The sequence below is a fragment of the Pantherophis guttatus genome, chromosome 5 (genome assembly GCF_059756535.1).
Source record: "Pantherophis guttatus breed Tessera chromosome 5, ASM5975653v1, whole genome shotgun sequence".
Lineage (NCBI taxonomy): Eukaryota > Metazoa > Chordata > Lepidosauria > Squamata > Colubridae > Pantherophis > Pantherophis guttatus.
Window position 1 is genome coordinate 104724796 of NC_142067.1, and position 17661 is coordinate 104742456.

Here is a 17661-nt window from a genome sequence, read left to right on the forward strand (position 1 = left end):
TTCTCTTCTGGTAACCTGAAAAATGCAGTTGACCAATTTTAGTTTGTTACATGCTCATTTTCAGTTCTTTTTGCAGCAATGACAGGGAGAAATAAATAGTTGCTTCATTGCATGTGGGATAGATAGACAGACATCCCTATTTAGTATTGCTCTATTTGATATAACCATCATAGTATAAACTAAGTTAAAATAAATTTGTGATCAAGGATATAGTTCTTAGTATTTTTGTTGCCTGATTTGTTTTTAAAAGCTGTTTTTTTCCCCTTGAATATGTAGATGGCTAATGAAAAACAAAAGCATTTTTTTACTTGTTTACGGTAGAAGTTGGCTTTCATAATAGATTCTGGAGAAAATAATTTTATTAAATCAAACTGAATTTTACAATTTAAAAAAACTTAGCAAACCCTAGAAATGTTCTGCTCTTTTTGTTCCACTTTTCCATTCAGCCTTCATTCAGATTGTTCTAAACTCATGACAACATTTAAATAAATACTTGAGCCCCTTTTGTTGCACAAAAACAGAAATGTAATTTATGATATTCTCTCCTCTACTGTATTTGAATTAGTGTTGAAATAATATTAGTGTAAGGACTGTGCAATCTAAATTCCATTTTAAATTACACACTTTTTGTTTTATAGCTTTTAACCTCTGGGTCTTACATTTGGATTGTAGCCTTAAGTGGGCTGGTAAGTATAATTATTTTAATTACTGGTTTGATACTTTTCATTAAAGTATAATAAAGTATCTATGGGATGTGTTTTTTCTTTAATTCTTACTTCTCTGTATTTTTTTCTTCTTTCATATTTACATCTTTTGCCAAAATCAGTTTGCTTTAGGAATATGCATGAACAGCAGTTTCTTTGAATCTGGAACAGTCTACTAACAATCCTTCCTACAATTACTCATGTCCTGATCACCTCAAGGCTTGACTTCTGCAATGCAGTCTACATGCACTGCCCTTGAACCACACTTGAAAGCTTCAAATGGTCCGGAACAAAGTTCTGTGGGCATGATGGGCATACTTTGGTAAACCATTTCCTTTGTGAGCTGCATTGGTTGCCTTTTTGTTTTGGAGTAGAATTCAAGGTATTGTTCATAATCTATAACGCCCTTCATGGTATAGAACCTGGTTACCCAAGACTGCCTATCTCCCATACTATCTGCCTAGCCTACTAGCCCAGCTCCTGGGCCATGGCTCACTACTGAGCCGTAGCATATTCAGAATTGAGCTGCTTGAGTGGCTGATCGGAGCATACATGTAGCTCAACTTGTGGAAGCAGCAGGCTGGCGGGCAATCACGTATGTGCACACTGACCTGTTGCTCACACAAGTTGAGCTCTGTGCCTATGCACACGGATAGGGTTGGTATGCTCCATCTTTGATTAAACAATGACATCTGTTGGATCCCAAAAGTGCATCTTCTCTGTAGCAGTATCTGTGCTCAGGAATGAGGTTCCTCCAAAATCTGGACATCTCTCAACCTACTAATGTTTTGAGGGGCATTGAAGACTTTGCGCTTTGCCCGGGTCCTAAGTAAACATGAGTGAAACCTCCTTTGGACTGCATTGGGTTATTTCTTTTTTTTTTCTTCATTTCTTTGTCACACTTTGTCATGCTTTCCATCTTCACACATTTTTGTCTTTTGTGCTTTTTTCCCCTTTGCTTTTAACACTGAAACTGCCCAGAATTGTTGGGAGTTGAGTAGCATATACCTTTAATAAAGTACATAAATAATAAAATAAATGTTCTAAATTTTCTGCTGAACTATGGCTGGAAAATCCCCTTGAATGACTCTAAATTTTGCCATGTTTCATTGATGCAATTGTAGCAAATGTTTTTCCTAGCCCCATTGTTATTTTCACAGATCATATGAGTGGATCATTTTCCTGGTCACTGGAAACTTTATCACAAGATCCACAGAATATTTTGCTCTTTTCTGGTGTGTCTATCTAATTCTTCAGTAAAGTTCTAAGGCAACTTTCCTATCCAAGTATATAAACTAAAGGGCAGAATACTTAAAATTCAGACTAAAAATAGACTATAAAACAATTTAAAGTTTCATAACAGAGGTAATGAAATCAAATAATTTTATTGAAAAATTAAAGAAGTTTAATGAAATGTAAGAAATTTATTTTATAAGGAAGACCTCACAAAAGCCATGTGTTCCTCTTGATTAAAATATCTGTCTACAAAGGAAAGTGCCTGTTTAAACACATACACCCACAAGTTTTATTTTGGGCAATATAAAACAATGTTAAGGAAGAGGAAAGTTTTGATTTGTGAATCTGTTTATATAATATTTATAATAGGCATTACTTGTTCAGTGTTCTCAGCTTTGATTAATTATATATATATATATATCCTTTTTTAATCTTTGTTTACATTTTATTTTACATTTTTAACATAAACAATTAACAAAACAATATTTAAATTTAAAGTAAAAAATAGAAACAAAAGAAGAAAAAACAACTCCCAAAAGACTATAAAGAAAAACAAAGAACCCCAAACCCTACATATTGTATTTATCAATACAGGTAGTCTTCAACTTACAAGTAGTTGCTTAACAACCATTTGAAGTTACAACAGACTTAGAAAAAGTTTATGACCCTTGAAGTTATGAGTGCCACACCCGACAGAATCATTTGATTGCATTTCAGGAATTTGGCAACATGTTTGCACTTAAAACTGCCAAGTATTTTGCGAGCATTTGATTGGCATTTCAAATCTTCTCTGCTGGTTTCCTCAGAAAATCCTTGGGAAAGGAGGCAGAAAAGTTTGCAAGCTGTTGCCACCTGCTAAACACCTCCCTTATGTGCATGGGGGTGAGGGATTTCTGCGGCAGGCTGGAAAAATTAAGCTCAGATTCCATGCGCAGAAGGGAATTTCAGCACTGGGCTGGAGAAAAGAAATGCAACTGTTTGTCATCCAGGCTTTCTTTTTTGCTGCCAAGTTCTGGAGTTTCTCCGGGCTCCTCTATGTGTAGAAAGGAACTTCTGCACTGGGTTGGAGAAAAGAAGCTTACAACCTGAAGATCAGCCTTTCTTGCCTTCAGAAACACAGTGTTGGTTAGCTTTCTACTCAGAAAAAAATTAGCAAATGCAAAGTTTCTGAATGGTAGAAAGGCTAGTGCCTGGAGGAGAGGAAAATTTCTGTGGCAGATGCGGAAGTTCAGATCTCAAAATCTGAGCTTCCTTTTTCCATCTCAGTGTAGGAGTTCCCTTCACATATAGAGGAGAGGAGAAGGCCTGCAATGGACTGGAGAAACAAAATTTAGGCCTTAGGGATTTGAGCTTCTCTTCTTATAGCAGGCAGGTCTTTCACTCTGTCCATTTAATGACCCATGCAGTCATTTAACGACCACAGCTGGGAATGAGATTGCAGTCGTTGAGTGAAATAGTTATGTGGGTATTTTGCTTAACAATTGCAATGACTTATGATCCAGATTCTTGGTCTAATTGTGGTTGTAAGTTGAGGACCACTTGTAGTCACTGGTTTACTAATAAATACACTAATATAACCAATACAAAGTATTAACTGTAAAATATCACAGTATCTTTGCCGTACTAACATATATTGCTGTATCTTTTGATTAATAGAAAATACTGCCTTTTCCCAAAATGTGGAATTGTGGATCTGTGGTGGAACCACCAGATAAAAGGGAGGGGATTCTGCCAGGGGAAATAAAAAAAACATTCCAGTTTAGAGTCAGTTCAGAGGAGGAAATGTCTGAGATCAAATCCTTAGGTCTATATCTGCAGGCTGTCTGTCAAAATTCTTGTAATATAAGTAATTAATAATAAAGTATCTGTTTGGGCCTATCCACAGGTGGATTCTGGTTGATTGCATCTGACAAGATCACAAATTTCTGGTCTGGAATAATATCACTTTCCAATTTGTTAAACAGACTTTTAGCCACTCCTATGCTTGATAGAACCATAATTCAGTTTCCAATGAGATATATTCCAAAGTGTTGCTATATAGTTCAACATCACAATACCTCTTCTTTCAAAAACAGTCTCTGGGGAGTCCAATGCTGCCTAAATACAATTTTTGATGAAAATTCATGATAGCTGCTGAGACTACATTCCAGCAGACCCGCGATGATATAAATGACTATTGCATTGATGAGATGGGAGGCATCTCATCATTTATTTAGTAAATTTATTTATTTATTTATTTAGTAAAATAAATAAATCAGATCTCCTCAATTCTGTGCCTTTCACATTAATTTACTTAATCTGCAGCCAATTTAGTCATTGAGATTATGGGATTTGAAACCCAACTCATCTACCAAACATGAAGTCAGGAAAGCTGATGTTGCATAGACATTATATATAATCAAGGGCTTGGATAATTTTATTTAGCTACTTGCCTGAGGAAATGTCTATGGGGACTCTCAGTCATCCAGGTCATCGTTCTCCCCAAGGAAACAAGCATTAAAAGGCATGTATTTTGTAAGTTCACATACCAATTTTCGTAACTGAAAATTTCTGAAAAATCATATACATACACACTGGCTGCAATTTTCTTTTTGGCAGCATTGTTTCAAACATAACATGGTAAAATGTCTGTGGAGATTGCTAATGAACAGAAAATGCAGCATGACAGTAGCTGTGGTTGCTTGCCTCTATTTAGAATGCGTATCTTTTCTAAGTCACCTTCCTTTTAGTAAATTCCTTCACTTAAATAGAGTGGATTTTTATAAAAAATCCAGACTGGGGTCTTTCCCAGAATGTGGGAAAGTCCCTCATCTGCCGTAGTCATAATCTTCAATTTGAGTAAAATAGACTTGCAGTTTACTGTTTTTAGTTCAGCAACTACCTCCTCTATTCTCCTGATCATAACTATAATTAAAGGATTATAATTATAATTGAAAGCACTCCTACTTTTGACAAACAATTTGGGGTTATAGTTTCTTTTATGACAATCATTTTTCATCACTGTACTGAATTGCTCTCTCTCTTTACTTCCCCTTACATGTTATATAAAGCTTTCTTTAAAATAGATATGCAGTTTGCACATGTCAGCAAATGCAAAAAAACTGCAATCTCTGTTTGGTTTTCGGTTAACATGTTGTTGTTGCCATGCAACCATTGAGGGGAGGTAAAGAAACGAGGAATTGGTGGGGCAGGATCTCATATATATTTAAAGGAGCAAATGGTATAAAATATCAGGATTTGGAAATGTAAGAAGTTTTTGTGACAAAGGAGTAATGCCATTCAGTGAAGACCAACCATGGCCCTGACATTAATTTTTTAATAATAATATTTTAATCTACAGTATATACCATAGAGGTTTTCAGACTTTGGATTTGTACAGGCAAAGTGGGGGCAAAACTCAGGATTCTGACAATGCTAATGTTTTACCTGAGTAAATCTGATCAGATTATTTTTAAAATTGTTTTGAGATGATCATAGTTCTCCACAATTTTAAAATTCCCAAGATAGGGACTACATCCATTTCCCCAACAAAATTTAGGAATCTCATGCCATCAAAGCTTTCCAAAATGTATTCAGATAAAAAGAGCAGGAAAATGGAAGCAGATAAGGTGAAATTAGTTTTTTAGGGGATGGGGACAGTGATATATAGATTCTCACACTGGTATGGTACAATAGTTATGGTGAGTTCTAGTAAACTGTGCCCTGCATGGAAAAATATTTGTTGTATGACATTGTTCTCAAGCATGTACAAGTAAGAGTGTATACAGAAGTTCCTTAATTCTGAATTTTGTGTGTATACACAAGCTCCTAGGTCATGTAGACCTATCACTACCCTCAACATACAATAGTCCCTCATATTCTCAGTGCATTTGACACTAACTCTCATAGTCATACATGGAAAGGTTTGTCCCAAGTGCTACTATCAATGATGTGTAGGACATACAGTACCTGCTGTCCATACCTCAATACGTTCCTCTCCTTTGGAGTACTGTGATTCAAACAGCAACAACCTTGAAGACCATTCTCTTCAAGCTAACGAATGTGGACTGATTGGCCAGAATTAGACCCTATTTGGACAGTATAGTACTGAATTCTGTGGTAGCTCTCTTGTGTTGCTTGGGCAGGTCACGTTCCAGAGAATTCTTGACTTTTACAGAATCAGCCCAATGACGTGGTTCAAATACTGGCTTGTGAGTGCTAAAATAATAGGTTCCATTACCGAATGGGGGAATTTAAACAAAGCACAGGTTCTACTTGCTTTATGCTAGGTCACATTTCCTGAAAACATAAAGCAAATTTGCATAAAGCAAGTGGAAAAAAGCAGGTGGTGGATGCAGTGTACATTTTGTAACCCAGATAAATTGACAAATGTCATACATTTTTAGAACCTTTTTCTTAGCCACCATGTTAGCCAAATACATTTTATGTTCTCTGTAGCATGAAAACCTTTCTACATCTTTCGTAGAGCTGGATTTCTAATGCACTTGATATAAGAGGTAGAATGCATCATGGCATTATGAATTTTATTAGCATAGATTGTTAGGTTGCCCACATGTAGATTTTTCCAAGTTAAAAACTTCTTCTGTGACTAGCGATCTTTCTCCAATTTTGGTGTCCAACTTTTTTTCTGGTATTACATCCTTTTCCTTTCGGGTAAGAGATTGGATAAGATGTTGAGGGCCATTTTAGTAACAGTTGTTCAGATATAGAGTTAAGTGTAAGACAGGAAGCAAAACCAGAAGAATTATATAACATGATGGTAAAAGTATAAGTGAAGGCAGAAAGTGATTTTGGCAGGAAGAAGGCTGGGGCTGCTTCTAGATCTTTGGCACAAATTGACTAGGCTGGCACAAATCACATAATAGGTTTTTTTTTCCCTTTAACATAAAGCCAATTCTCAAAAGAAAATGATCAACCACATAATAGCAAATTTGCATAAAGTGAGGAAAACCTGTATAGTCAGATCTGTTTAATGACTGGAGAATGTTGTTTGACCTAGCTGACAAGTTTGTGGGGCAGAGAACAATGTGGGGACGGGAGTGTCAGGAAGAAGATCACAAGTACATTAACAGAACCTCTCCTTTACCATCCCTCCTACACTCACTGGCCAGGATTTTTCAGTTTGATTTTTTGAATAAATAAAAGAGGTTTGAGTTCCACATAATGCTGAATTCTAATGAATTTTCACATCCTAGTAAGTGAGAGACATGTCACCATAGTAAAGTATGTGAACTAGTTTTAAATGCCAGTAAGAATTCCACAGATCTGAATTGAGAAGTTCTTGCACGTAATTACATACATACATTTAGCAAATACAGGAAGTATTTCCAAAACAGAGAGGAAGTGATGATTATTACAGTGCTAAGCCTTGTTGTAAAGGTGAATATATAATAGCATTGTGCCTTGTCTTGGAAATACTTGATGTCAGAATAATCCTTTTCATTACTGTTCTGACCTAGGCTTCCCCAGCAGCACGAAGCCGAGTCCTCATCCCGATAAATCTTTTATTTAATTTACAGTGAATTTCTCTCCAGCAAAGTCTTTCCTCTCCCACAGTCTTTCAAGATAGCTCACAATTACTGACCTTTAACAGGCCAGGCCAATATCTTTTAGACTCCGCAATACTTGGCAAGAATGCAATAATGAACTAATTGTCTCCTGCAAACTCCACTCCCCTTTCGCTCCTCTTTTATTCCCTCTGGCAGGGGCCATTCATTGTCCACCTGTGGCCTTACTCCCAAATTGACGCTTGTTCTTTAGCTGTTCCCTTTGAATGGCAACTCTGTGCATGCGCACACTGGGAACAGGCTCCAGCTGTTTGTGTGCCTCACTGATGTCTGACTCTACAGGCAGCTGATAACTGGCATATGCTCTGGCCCCCTCTCTGCCACTGACACAGAGCCCTCATCAGAGCCTTCCCCAGACTCCAGGACTGGCCCATGTTCCTCCCCAACCTCCTCACTGTCCAAATCTGCTGCCAGATCTACTGGTCGCTGGCGGGCCACAACAGTTACAAGGATCTAAATGTGGCTAGAGATGAAGAAAAAAAATTAGGTGTCTCACAAACTGTTCCAGGTATTTAGTAACTTTTTTTTCAGAAAGTCACTGAGAAGAAAAGTAAAATGAGTGAATATTTCCATCTTTTTATCACTCCACATTTGTATATGTTTAAACATTCTTAATTCAGTTTTCAGGATTTGCCTAATTCAGTGAATCAGAACCCAACCATATGAGTTAACACATCATATTAATGCCACAGAAATCTGCTCAAATTACTCAAGGGTAATATTAAAAAAGCATGTTGTTTAACTGGATATATTCCATCTTTTAATGATGTTGGTTAGGTTATTAATTGAACAAAGCATGTTTGCTAAAAAAAGAAGAAGAAAGAAAGAAAAAATGTTTCATTTTTTAAAAAATAGCCAGATGGCTCTACCACCATTCTGGACCTATTCTGACCACATGCTTAACCTGCTCAGTTGGGTTGACTAGTTGCAGTGTTATAACATTATAATTATAATGTTTTGGTACTTCTGTCAACATATAGATATACAAACTTGATCAAAAATAACTCCTTGGGGAATTTACCCATGTTCTCTCCTGAGTTCTTGTGAAAGGAAAATACCAACAAGATTCCATTAATAATTATCCTTTTCTGCCATATGGAGGCCATCGCTTTTTCTTCAACTCTTTTTCTTAGTTTAGGTAAGCAAAATAAGATTAAAGGATTGGAGGAAATGATTGAATTTTGTGGGGTTCAGTTTAGCAGGCTCTTTTTGATATTCTTATGCATGTGAACCCCCAATTACATACTTAATGTAAGAATGTAAGTGAGAAAGTAGCCTCCATTTCACTGGTCTTAATTTCCCTCCACCTCGGATCATAAAATTTTACACAGTTGTGGCTATGGACAGGAAATATCAGTATAAATCCAGAAAAAAACAACCAGATATTTCCTGTTATTGGCAATAAGCTCATATATTCTATCATATCTATCTTTATATCTAACTGTCCCACCTCTTAGATGTTATTTATAAATTTACATCTATGGTTTCTTAATAATTGGTAAATCTTAGAACCAGGGATAACAATTTCTAAAGGAAGATTTGATTTTATGTTATCAGTTTCCCGTTCAGAAGTCAGACACTCTCTCTCTTGCCAGGCTCCATAACATTGGGAGAGATGGCTAAATGTCCTAATATCACTCCTTTTCATCCCGCTCCCCAACATCCATTTATTTTTACAGGACAATGTGAGGAAACATCACTATCCAGCTTGCCTTGTTTGAAATTGTTTTGTCTTGTGTAAGGTAGTTCCTGCTAAGTACACTTTTTTCTCAGGGGGGAAAGATAGTGTGTGGTCAAACATGCAATAGAGCTGCCTGAATGTACTTTTACCAGAATTGTCTGACGTTACTTTTCTTTCTCACGGACGTAAGTGGTACCTGGTGATTCTTTGAAAAAGAACAGAGACCTATGTCTATTGGCAGTTCCCCATCATTGTTTAATGTTTTTTTTTCTTTCCTTAAACTTTTCTGCTTCAGTCTATACATCTTTCATTTAAGAATTGTATATTAGACTTTTATTGTTTAATAATTTAGTTCATATTAAGTCAGCACTGCATTATTTGTTCTGTTTTATTAGCTGGTTGAAAACTGAAATGTTTGCAGGAATGAACAACAAAGTTAAGGTTTTTCATTTTTGTTTTTACAATAAAAAATGCTTATGCTCATTATTTGGACAGATGAAAGGAAGCAGTCATCTTTTGATATATTTTTTAACAGATGTTGCTTCCTTTGTGTGAGAGGCAGGAGCCTAGAAACTGATACTGCATAGTGCTTTTGGCAGGATTTCAAACTACCCTAAATGGTATTCTTCAAAGATTCCCTTGTTTATATGGGAATCTTTTCTATTTAAAATATTTTCTAATATTTTAAAAGAAAATAAAGCTTGTTCATATCATTGCTATACATTACCCCATCAAAAGTGGTCTTGTTTAACTTTTTCTACATAAGCCACTTAGAATTCCATAGGTTCTTCAAAAATAAAAAAAACTTTTCTGTTGATTTTTGAATGAAGAACATACTTCAATTGAAAAAAATAACAAAACGATTATATTTCTGAAAGTTCCCCGTGATAATGGAGAGATGCCTTAGCACTCCCAAATTTGTTTATACAATAACCAAAGAACTAGTTTTATCTATCATGAATAACTTTGAAGTCAAAATTTCCTGCATTGTTTTGTCTGCAATTTTGCCTTTTAAATTCAAAACGCAAAATTCAAATTTTGAAACTTAATATCTAATTATGTATATACCAAATGACTGTCCCTTATCAAATGACTCATTAAGTTTTCATTTTATGAAAATAAAGCATCTGGTAACAGATGTTTTAAAAGTACAGTTCATGGGTAAGAAACTACGCCCATGTTCCTCCTGGTTAACTAAGGTTTCCTGAAGGTAACATGGGTGCTTTCTGGCAACTGTGAACACATCCTTGAGAGAGGCTGGTCCTTTCAATGCTTAAGGAGGAGATGGTCCCTTCTCAAGAAACCATTGCTAGACCCCAGTATGTTAGATGACTTTTGCTTGATTCCAAACTGTCCTGCAGCTTCAGAGGTTCCTAGATGAAACAGATTTTCTACATCCCTTTCAGTCAGATTTCATGCCTGGATATGAGACACAATCCAGAAATGGATATGTAACACAATTGAGACCTAAAATTTCTGTTACTAAACAAGGCAGTTGTTAAGTGAATTTTGCCCCATTTTATGATCTTTCTTGCCGCAGTTGTTAAGTGAATCACTGCAGTTGTTAAATTAGTAACACAGTGGTTAAGTGAATCTGGATTCCCCATTGACTTTGCTTGGCAAAGGTCACAAAAGGTGATTCCATGATCCTGGGACACTGCAACTGACATGAGTTAGTTGCCAAGTGTCTGAATTTTGATCAAGTAACTATTCTGCAGAGGTTGTTAAGTGTGAGGAATGGTTGGGGTTTTTTCAGTGCTCCTGTAACTTTGAACAGTCATTAAATGAACCATTGTAAGTCGAGGACTACTTGTAGCATGTTCCACATGGAGATGCTATTGAAGAATATCTGAAGGTACAGTTGATGCAGAATGCAACAGTGCAAATAATTATGGGTGTCCTTTGGTACACATAGGTTATGCCTTTGCTTTGGAAGCTGCACCAGCTCCCAGGCAGTTTCTGAATGCAATTCATTGTGCTGCTTGTCAATTACAAAGCTGTTCATGACATAGGCCAGGATATTTGAGGGATTGTCTTTCTCCAGTTGTCTCTGTCTGCCCCATCTGCCAGAAGGGGCGTAGTCTGGGACATAAGGAGAATCATCTGATAAGTTCAGGAAGCATGCCTTTCTGTGGTTGCATTGCCCTTGGGAACATAATTCCTAATCAGGATTAGGTTGGCCCTAAACCTGGTGGTTTTTCAGAAGGCTGTCTTTTCTCCCAAGCATGAGGGTCAAGTGGTTAGGTGAGTCTGTGTGTTGTTATCATTAGAGTTGATGGTTTTGGCTGCTATCCAGATCCAAGACTATTTGAAGATAAAACTAGACTTTTACTATCCTGTTTTTAATCAAAGTTTTAATGTGCTTTACTAACTTTAAGAATGTCGAATAGACAAAATTGTTTACTGTTATTTCAGGATTGATCGTATTCCTCTTGAGGTGGCAAATTCTAACTGTAAATATGTTTATCTGCACAAAATATTTTAAACATTTTGAAAACATAAATACAGTGAATATATGGAAAGTAACTTGTACTTAGTCACGTGAATGAAGGCAAATATACATGTCCCAGGATAATGTTGCAGGATCCAATCTGAGCCGGTCAGCAGGACCAGAGATTTGTTCTTCCAAGCTTTTGAACTCATGCTGGAACTCCTTCCTCAGGGAACTTCTCAATCTCCAAGATATGTGCACTGGGCAGTTCTATGCATAGTATTTATGTGGTGCCTGGTTTTGTGTATCTTTCAGTTGTTGATTTGGTATTGATAGTTAGCTATTAAGTAGTTGATCATTGTTTCTTCGTGCTGCTGTGCCCTCAGCTCCTAAGTATCTGGTAAACTGGTGCAAATCAGCATTCCTGTTAACAGACAAGGGGCCCATTTCCCAGGCTTCAATCATTTCTCTGGCTATTTTTGTCCCTGCTCAGCCAGCAATCTTAATAGCTGCGAGCTGTACTTTGTAGCTGTACTTAGTCAACTTAGCCATTCGCTGAATTGTAATTGCAGAAATAGCAACATAAATTTTTGGTTCTCCAGTGAAGCAATTAGCAGTCCAGTAACTAATGTTGCATGCTTGATGATTGCTTATTTATTTACTCATTCAGCCAACCATCTCACACAAGAAACTTGGGCAATGAACAGAAATAAAACAACATAATCATCAAAAAAATAATACACAAATGAAGGTGAAAGTTTTATACAGTCTGAAAAGAAACCAGTGTATAATCTGAAAAAATGGTTTGCCAAAGTTGTATGACTTGGACTAAGAGCTAAACATCACATGGGAGGATTTTAAACACTCTATCTTCTATATATATATATATATATATTTTGATTTATATGCCGCCCTTCTCCGGAGACTCAGGGCGGCTTACAATGCGTTAAGCAATAGCCTTCATACTTTTGTATATTTATACAAAGTCAGCTTATTGCCCCCACAAACTGGGTCCTCATTTAACCTACCTTAGAAAGGATGGAAGGCTGAGTCAACCTTGAGCCTTGGAGAGATTCGAACCAGCAGTAAATTGCAGGCAGCTGTGTTAATAACAGGGTGCTTTAAACCACTGTAGTACCAAGGCTCTTATATTTGTTTATACCATAGTACGGTACAACGGCACTGAAAAAAGTGAGTTATGATCATTTTTCACACATATGACTGTTGCACCATCCCCATGGTCATGTGATTTATATTTAAATGCTTGACAAGTATTTATGATGGTTGCATGTCCCAGGGTCATGTGATCATCCTTTGTGATTTTCTGTGACAAGCAAAGTCAATGGGGGGAAGCCAGATTCACTTAACAACCGTATTACTAATTTAACAACCAAAGTAATTCACTTAACTGTGGCAAGAAAAGTTGTAAAATGGGGCAAAACTCATTTAACAAACTTCTTATTTAGCAACATAAACTTTGGGCTCAATTGTGGTCATAAATCAAATACTATCTGTATTGAACAGTAGTTGAGTTTTAAGAATACAAGGAGGAGTAAATGTGTTACTAGAATAGAACTTATGAGTTATGAGGAATGTGCTGAAAATTTAAGATAACGTTTTGAGAGGGCAGGGTTTTTTCATGCACACAGCAATGGCTTTGCCACAATTTAATTGCTTCTTCACACTTATTTAGAAGCAGGTGGCTAATTCTAACTGAATAAATGACACGGATTTATTCAAAAGAATTCAAGTGGCATCTCTGTCCTGTACCATGCAGTGGAGAACGTCTGTTTGATTTATCGGAAGTGAAAACAAAGCCACAACCACTTCCTTTTTTTTGTAGGGTTAAGTTTGGGGTGGGATGGTATATACTATAGAACATTTGCGTGTAAAATGTTTATTAAAATAAATATATATTTAGTTCTGATGAATAGGATAAAAAAGTGAATGAAAGAACATGAACAATGTTCTCAATTTTATTTTCTTCTTTATATATAGCAAGAATTAATAAAATTCAAATTAATTAAAATGTGTAAAATGGTAGAATACCACTCTCCTTCATATACTATTCTGTTAAATTAAAATATACTTTATTAAAATAACAGCATTTAATCAGTAGTTTCACGACATTAAAAAAAGTTAACTTGTCACATCAAATAATTTCCCACATCTTTTCAGGCATTAATATTTCTGTGATCATACATGATATACCCACCTCCTTTTTTTGTGCAGCAGTGACCTTCTGATTCTAGTCTGTATCCTATAGTTCTCTCTGTTGGAAATTTTAATCAACAGCTAAATCATGAAACAATAGTAAATAGAGGAATTTCTGATTTTTAAAATTCAAATGACATGGCTGTTTGTCCTGTTTCAATAACCACATTCATTTATTTTTATTTATTTACAATACCCAGACTAGGTCATAGAATTTAAGAAATACAGAGCACCATTAATGCATGTCTAAGTAATTATACATAATCCATAAATATATAAAAAGTGGAAACCCTATAAAATTAACATTGCATAGAAAGGACCAAAAGGTTTCTATAAGTTAAGGCTATAAATGAAAGATTTGGTAGTCCTTTCAAAATACCTGGGTGTTGGTCACTTAATAAGAATATCTCAAACACAAGTGGAGTTTCAGACTAAAGAGGCACCAAGGCATAGGCAGTGAGCACTTCAAAAGGGTGTATGAAACAGATTCAACCTCTGAATTCAAGGAGATGCATACCTGAACTTTTGGAAGGTTGGCATGTCAATCAGCTGTCTTCCTAGTAGGGAGAGCATCTATATGGCTAGAGAGAAGAGCCTTCTATGTGGGCCATACAGACTCTTATAGAAATTATCAGAGTGCTCAGGGTAAGATTTGCCAATAATTAATTTGTGTAAGCAATTGGAAAGTTTGGCTGTGTCCAACCTGAATGTCTGTGTCTCATATAATCTACAGGGTTTTTTTACGCCTAAAGCAAATAAGGCTGGTATTGACAATTCACAATGTACAGATTAAGTAAGGGGGGGGGTAGAATACATCCTTATGTATTGGAATAGAATCACCAAAGTTCCTCAAAAATAAAAAGCTCTCCCCCCCACCCCCCATGTTGCTATGATAATTATGTTGGAAAATTAATGGCAGACTCATTGAGCAAGTGGATAAATACCTGGATATTCATTTCCAATCTTCAACATGCTGTGGTCATCAACTCTTAAAGCACAAAAAGGATTTCTAGCAATCAACAAATTTGCTAGTTGGCAGGGGAATAATATTGACTCTGCAGCAACTGAACTATTCAAAGGCAAAGTTCTTGGCAAACTGCAAAATGGATCTCAGATGAGTATTTACAAAAACTTCTCAGTTCTGGAACAAACAAAATTCTTATAATCAATAATACATATCTCATACTCTACTTCTAATACCATATTAGGACTAGATTGCACATTTATCATAACATGATTCCTTAATGTGGGGGACAGAGAATACTAGCAATGTGGAAGTTTTGCATTGGAATTAGAAGTAATACATTTTTGACATCCAGTAGATTTTGCTGAGGGAATTAATCCTAGTCTCTGAATTTCCCTGTCAATATGTCAATTTTTCAATCTGTTTATTTCTCTTTGCTCTTAGATTTCTGGAATGTGCTACAGTAGTAGTCTTTTAAAAGTGTACTGCATACTTTGTATTCCCTCTGGCATAGCAAAGATATTTGCTCGGACTCTTGAACCAATTTTCTCATCGGCGGAGCCCTCTAATGAATTTGGAGTTGGAATGGGAGCAACTATTGATATACAGAGGCAACAGCGGATGGAGCTACTTGATCGACAGATCTTGGTCTCTCAGGTTGCTCAGATGAGGCGACAAAGACAAGTAAAGTCCTTTTTTTGTGGGATGTAGCTTATTTGTGAAATGGATTTATGCATATATAAAGTTAATCCTTCATAAAATTAACAGTCCTTTTACATATTATGGATATGTTCTATTTATTCACAAAACATTCTTTTTTTATTCCTAATAAATTAATTAGATAAATTCTTAATGGATTCATTTGTACAACATGTCAAATTTACTTTTCATTAATGTTGGTTAGACTTTATGTGTCCGTGTGTGCTTCTTGCTTTAGGATGTTGTTCAAATTCACACCATTTGATCAATTTATAGTTGATTTTATTATGTGAACTCATATAATGGTTTTTCAATAACCAGGTTAACCTTATTGGATGATGTTTTATTGTTTACAATGTTTATAATTTTGTTTACGTTGGCTTAATTATACATGCAAATGTCTAACAGTGTGTCAGGATTTTCCCTTTCCTCTTTTCTAAAGTTTCCCAGAATTTTAATTTGTAACTTGTCCCAAGGGCACAAACATGGCTGTACTTGTCTTAACAAGGACAGTTCCATTGGTGGAAATGTCATTTACACAATTCTACATTTGAACAATGAAATTTTAATTGGCCTTTGTGCATATTTTATATGCCTATGTACACAAGCAACATATAGAGTAGGGCTGATCCAAAAATCGAGTCCCACCATTACTTTTTGGGGTGAGGGGGGCATAGGGTACAGATAGGACATTAAGATGAGTTGAATCAGAGGACATTAAAGGGGATTTGAACTCAGAGGACAAAAGTTTGCAGGTGCTTGGTGGAAAATTACAGTTTGGTCTCTGACTTCTTGCCTGTGGCTACCTGTGGCTAACTCTAAATGCCATTGCTCCCACCCTTAAAAAAATATCTTTGCGTGAATTTACCCTTAATCATGTTAATTCCATGTGCCATGGGGAGATTGAATGGGGATAAGAGTGACTTCAATGTGATCATTAGCTGAAACAAAAGGAAGCTTAAAAAAACTGATAAATATAGAATTGTTCATGGGACTCATATCTTCCTGATTCAGAGGAACTTAATTGCAATGGTCTGGTCTACATTAACCTCAAAAAACTTTGGAGTGGCCGTGGCTTTTGCAATCCAGCTTTAAAATGATGAAATAGTTTCATACTTCCCCTTACAAATTCATTTTCCAGATTCCCTTCTTCTTTCATTCATTCCAGTTGCCCAAGATGCTCCTCACCACTGAACGTCTTGACTGACGTAGAAATATAGGAGGCGTATTTAAGTTAAAAGCATATTTATGAAACACTGGGAAGATTCTGCTTCTTTTTGGATCCAGTTCAGAAGGGTCTTAAATTCTTACATTGCCAATCCTTTGCAGTTATCTCCTCCTTATCATCAATCCTATTTTTTCCCTTAAGTATGTCGTGTGCTGATGTCTCAAACTCCTTTCTGGAAGGTTGTTCTATGATGGTTGTGTGCTAGGATCATTTTCTGTTTTATTGTCATGTTGTTTTAGCACTTCCTTCTCAGCTCTGTAAGTTTCTTTATAGAGACCAGTTTACACTAATCATTTCGAAATGGTTGCGGTCATCTGTGGAGAGAGTATGAAAAGTATTTGAATTTGCAAAGGACTTTTATCACTTTGGGGTTTTGTCATTTCTTAGAGACAATAGGCAATCTCATTTTGATAGTGTCTCTTTAGCATATGGAAGACATAGAAGAGACGGGGGATTAATACAGTGTTGTTACAGAGAGAAAAAAAATGCTTTCCCATCCAATAGTTGGAAACTTAGAGATGGTCCTTAATGACTTGCAATTCAGAAAATGGCTTTACCAGGATGGGAGATTAAAGGCATATAGTATGGTTAACATAATTGAAGCAGAATCCAGCATTGGGGACTCTGCAACAAAAGAAAACAGGATGTTGCTTCTTTTCCTGTCTACGGTTCTTGTATACCGCTCTTGAAACAAACACAGTAGAAGTTTAGGGGCCAAGAGGGTTGTGGTACATATTTCCTTTTATTCTCCAGCTTCCTCAAACTACCAGAAGGATCAAAGCAAAGTTCAATGTAATAGATCCTTATTATTTGAGACTACTTGGTTTTTAAACCATGTAAAATTTCACTGGAAGCTTCCATTGTGACAGAATGTTCAATAATAAGTAGAATGTTCAATAATAAGTATTAATCCTTCCCCTCATCAAAACTCTTTCGT

The 17661-nt window shown here is 36.1% G+C and overlaps 1 protein-coding gene across 2 annotated transcripts in view; it reads left to right on the forward strand.

Moving 5' to 3' along the window:
* UBAC2 (UBA domain containing 2) overlaps positions 1-17661 on the forward strand; it is an 88100-nt gene that overhangs the window by 55993 nt on the left and 14446 nt on the right. The window contains exons 6-7 of one of the 2 annotated variants that reach the window (XM_034418436.3): positions 639-686; positions 15242-15481. In XM_034418436.3, the coding sequence (XP_034274327.1) occupies positions 639-686; positions 15242-15481 (288 nt within the window). The remainder of the gene's footprint in view (positions 1-638; positions 687-15241; positions 15482-17661) is intronic. The other variant, XM_034418446.3, reaches the window with a different exon arrangement.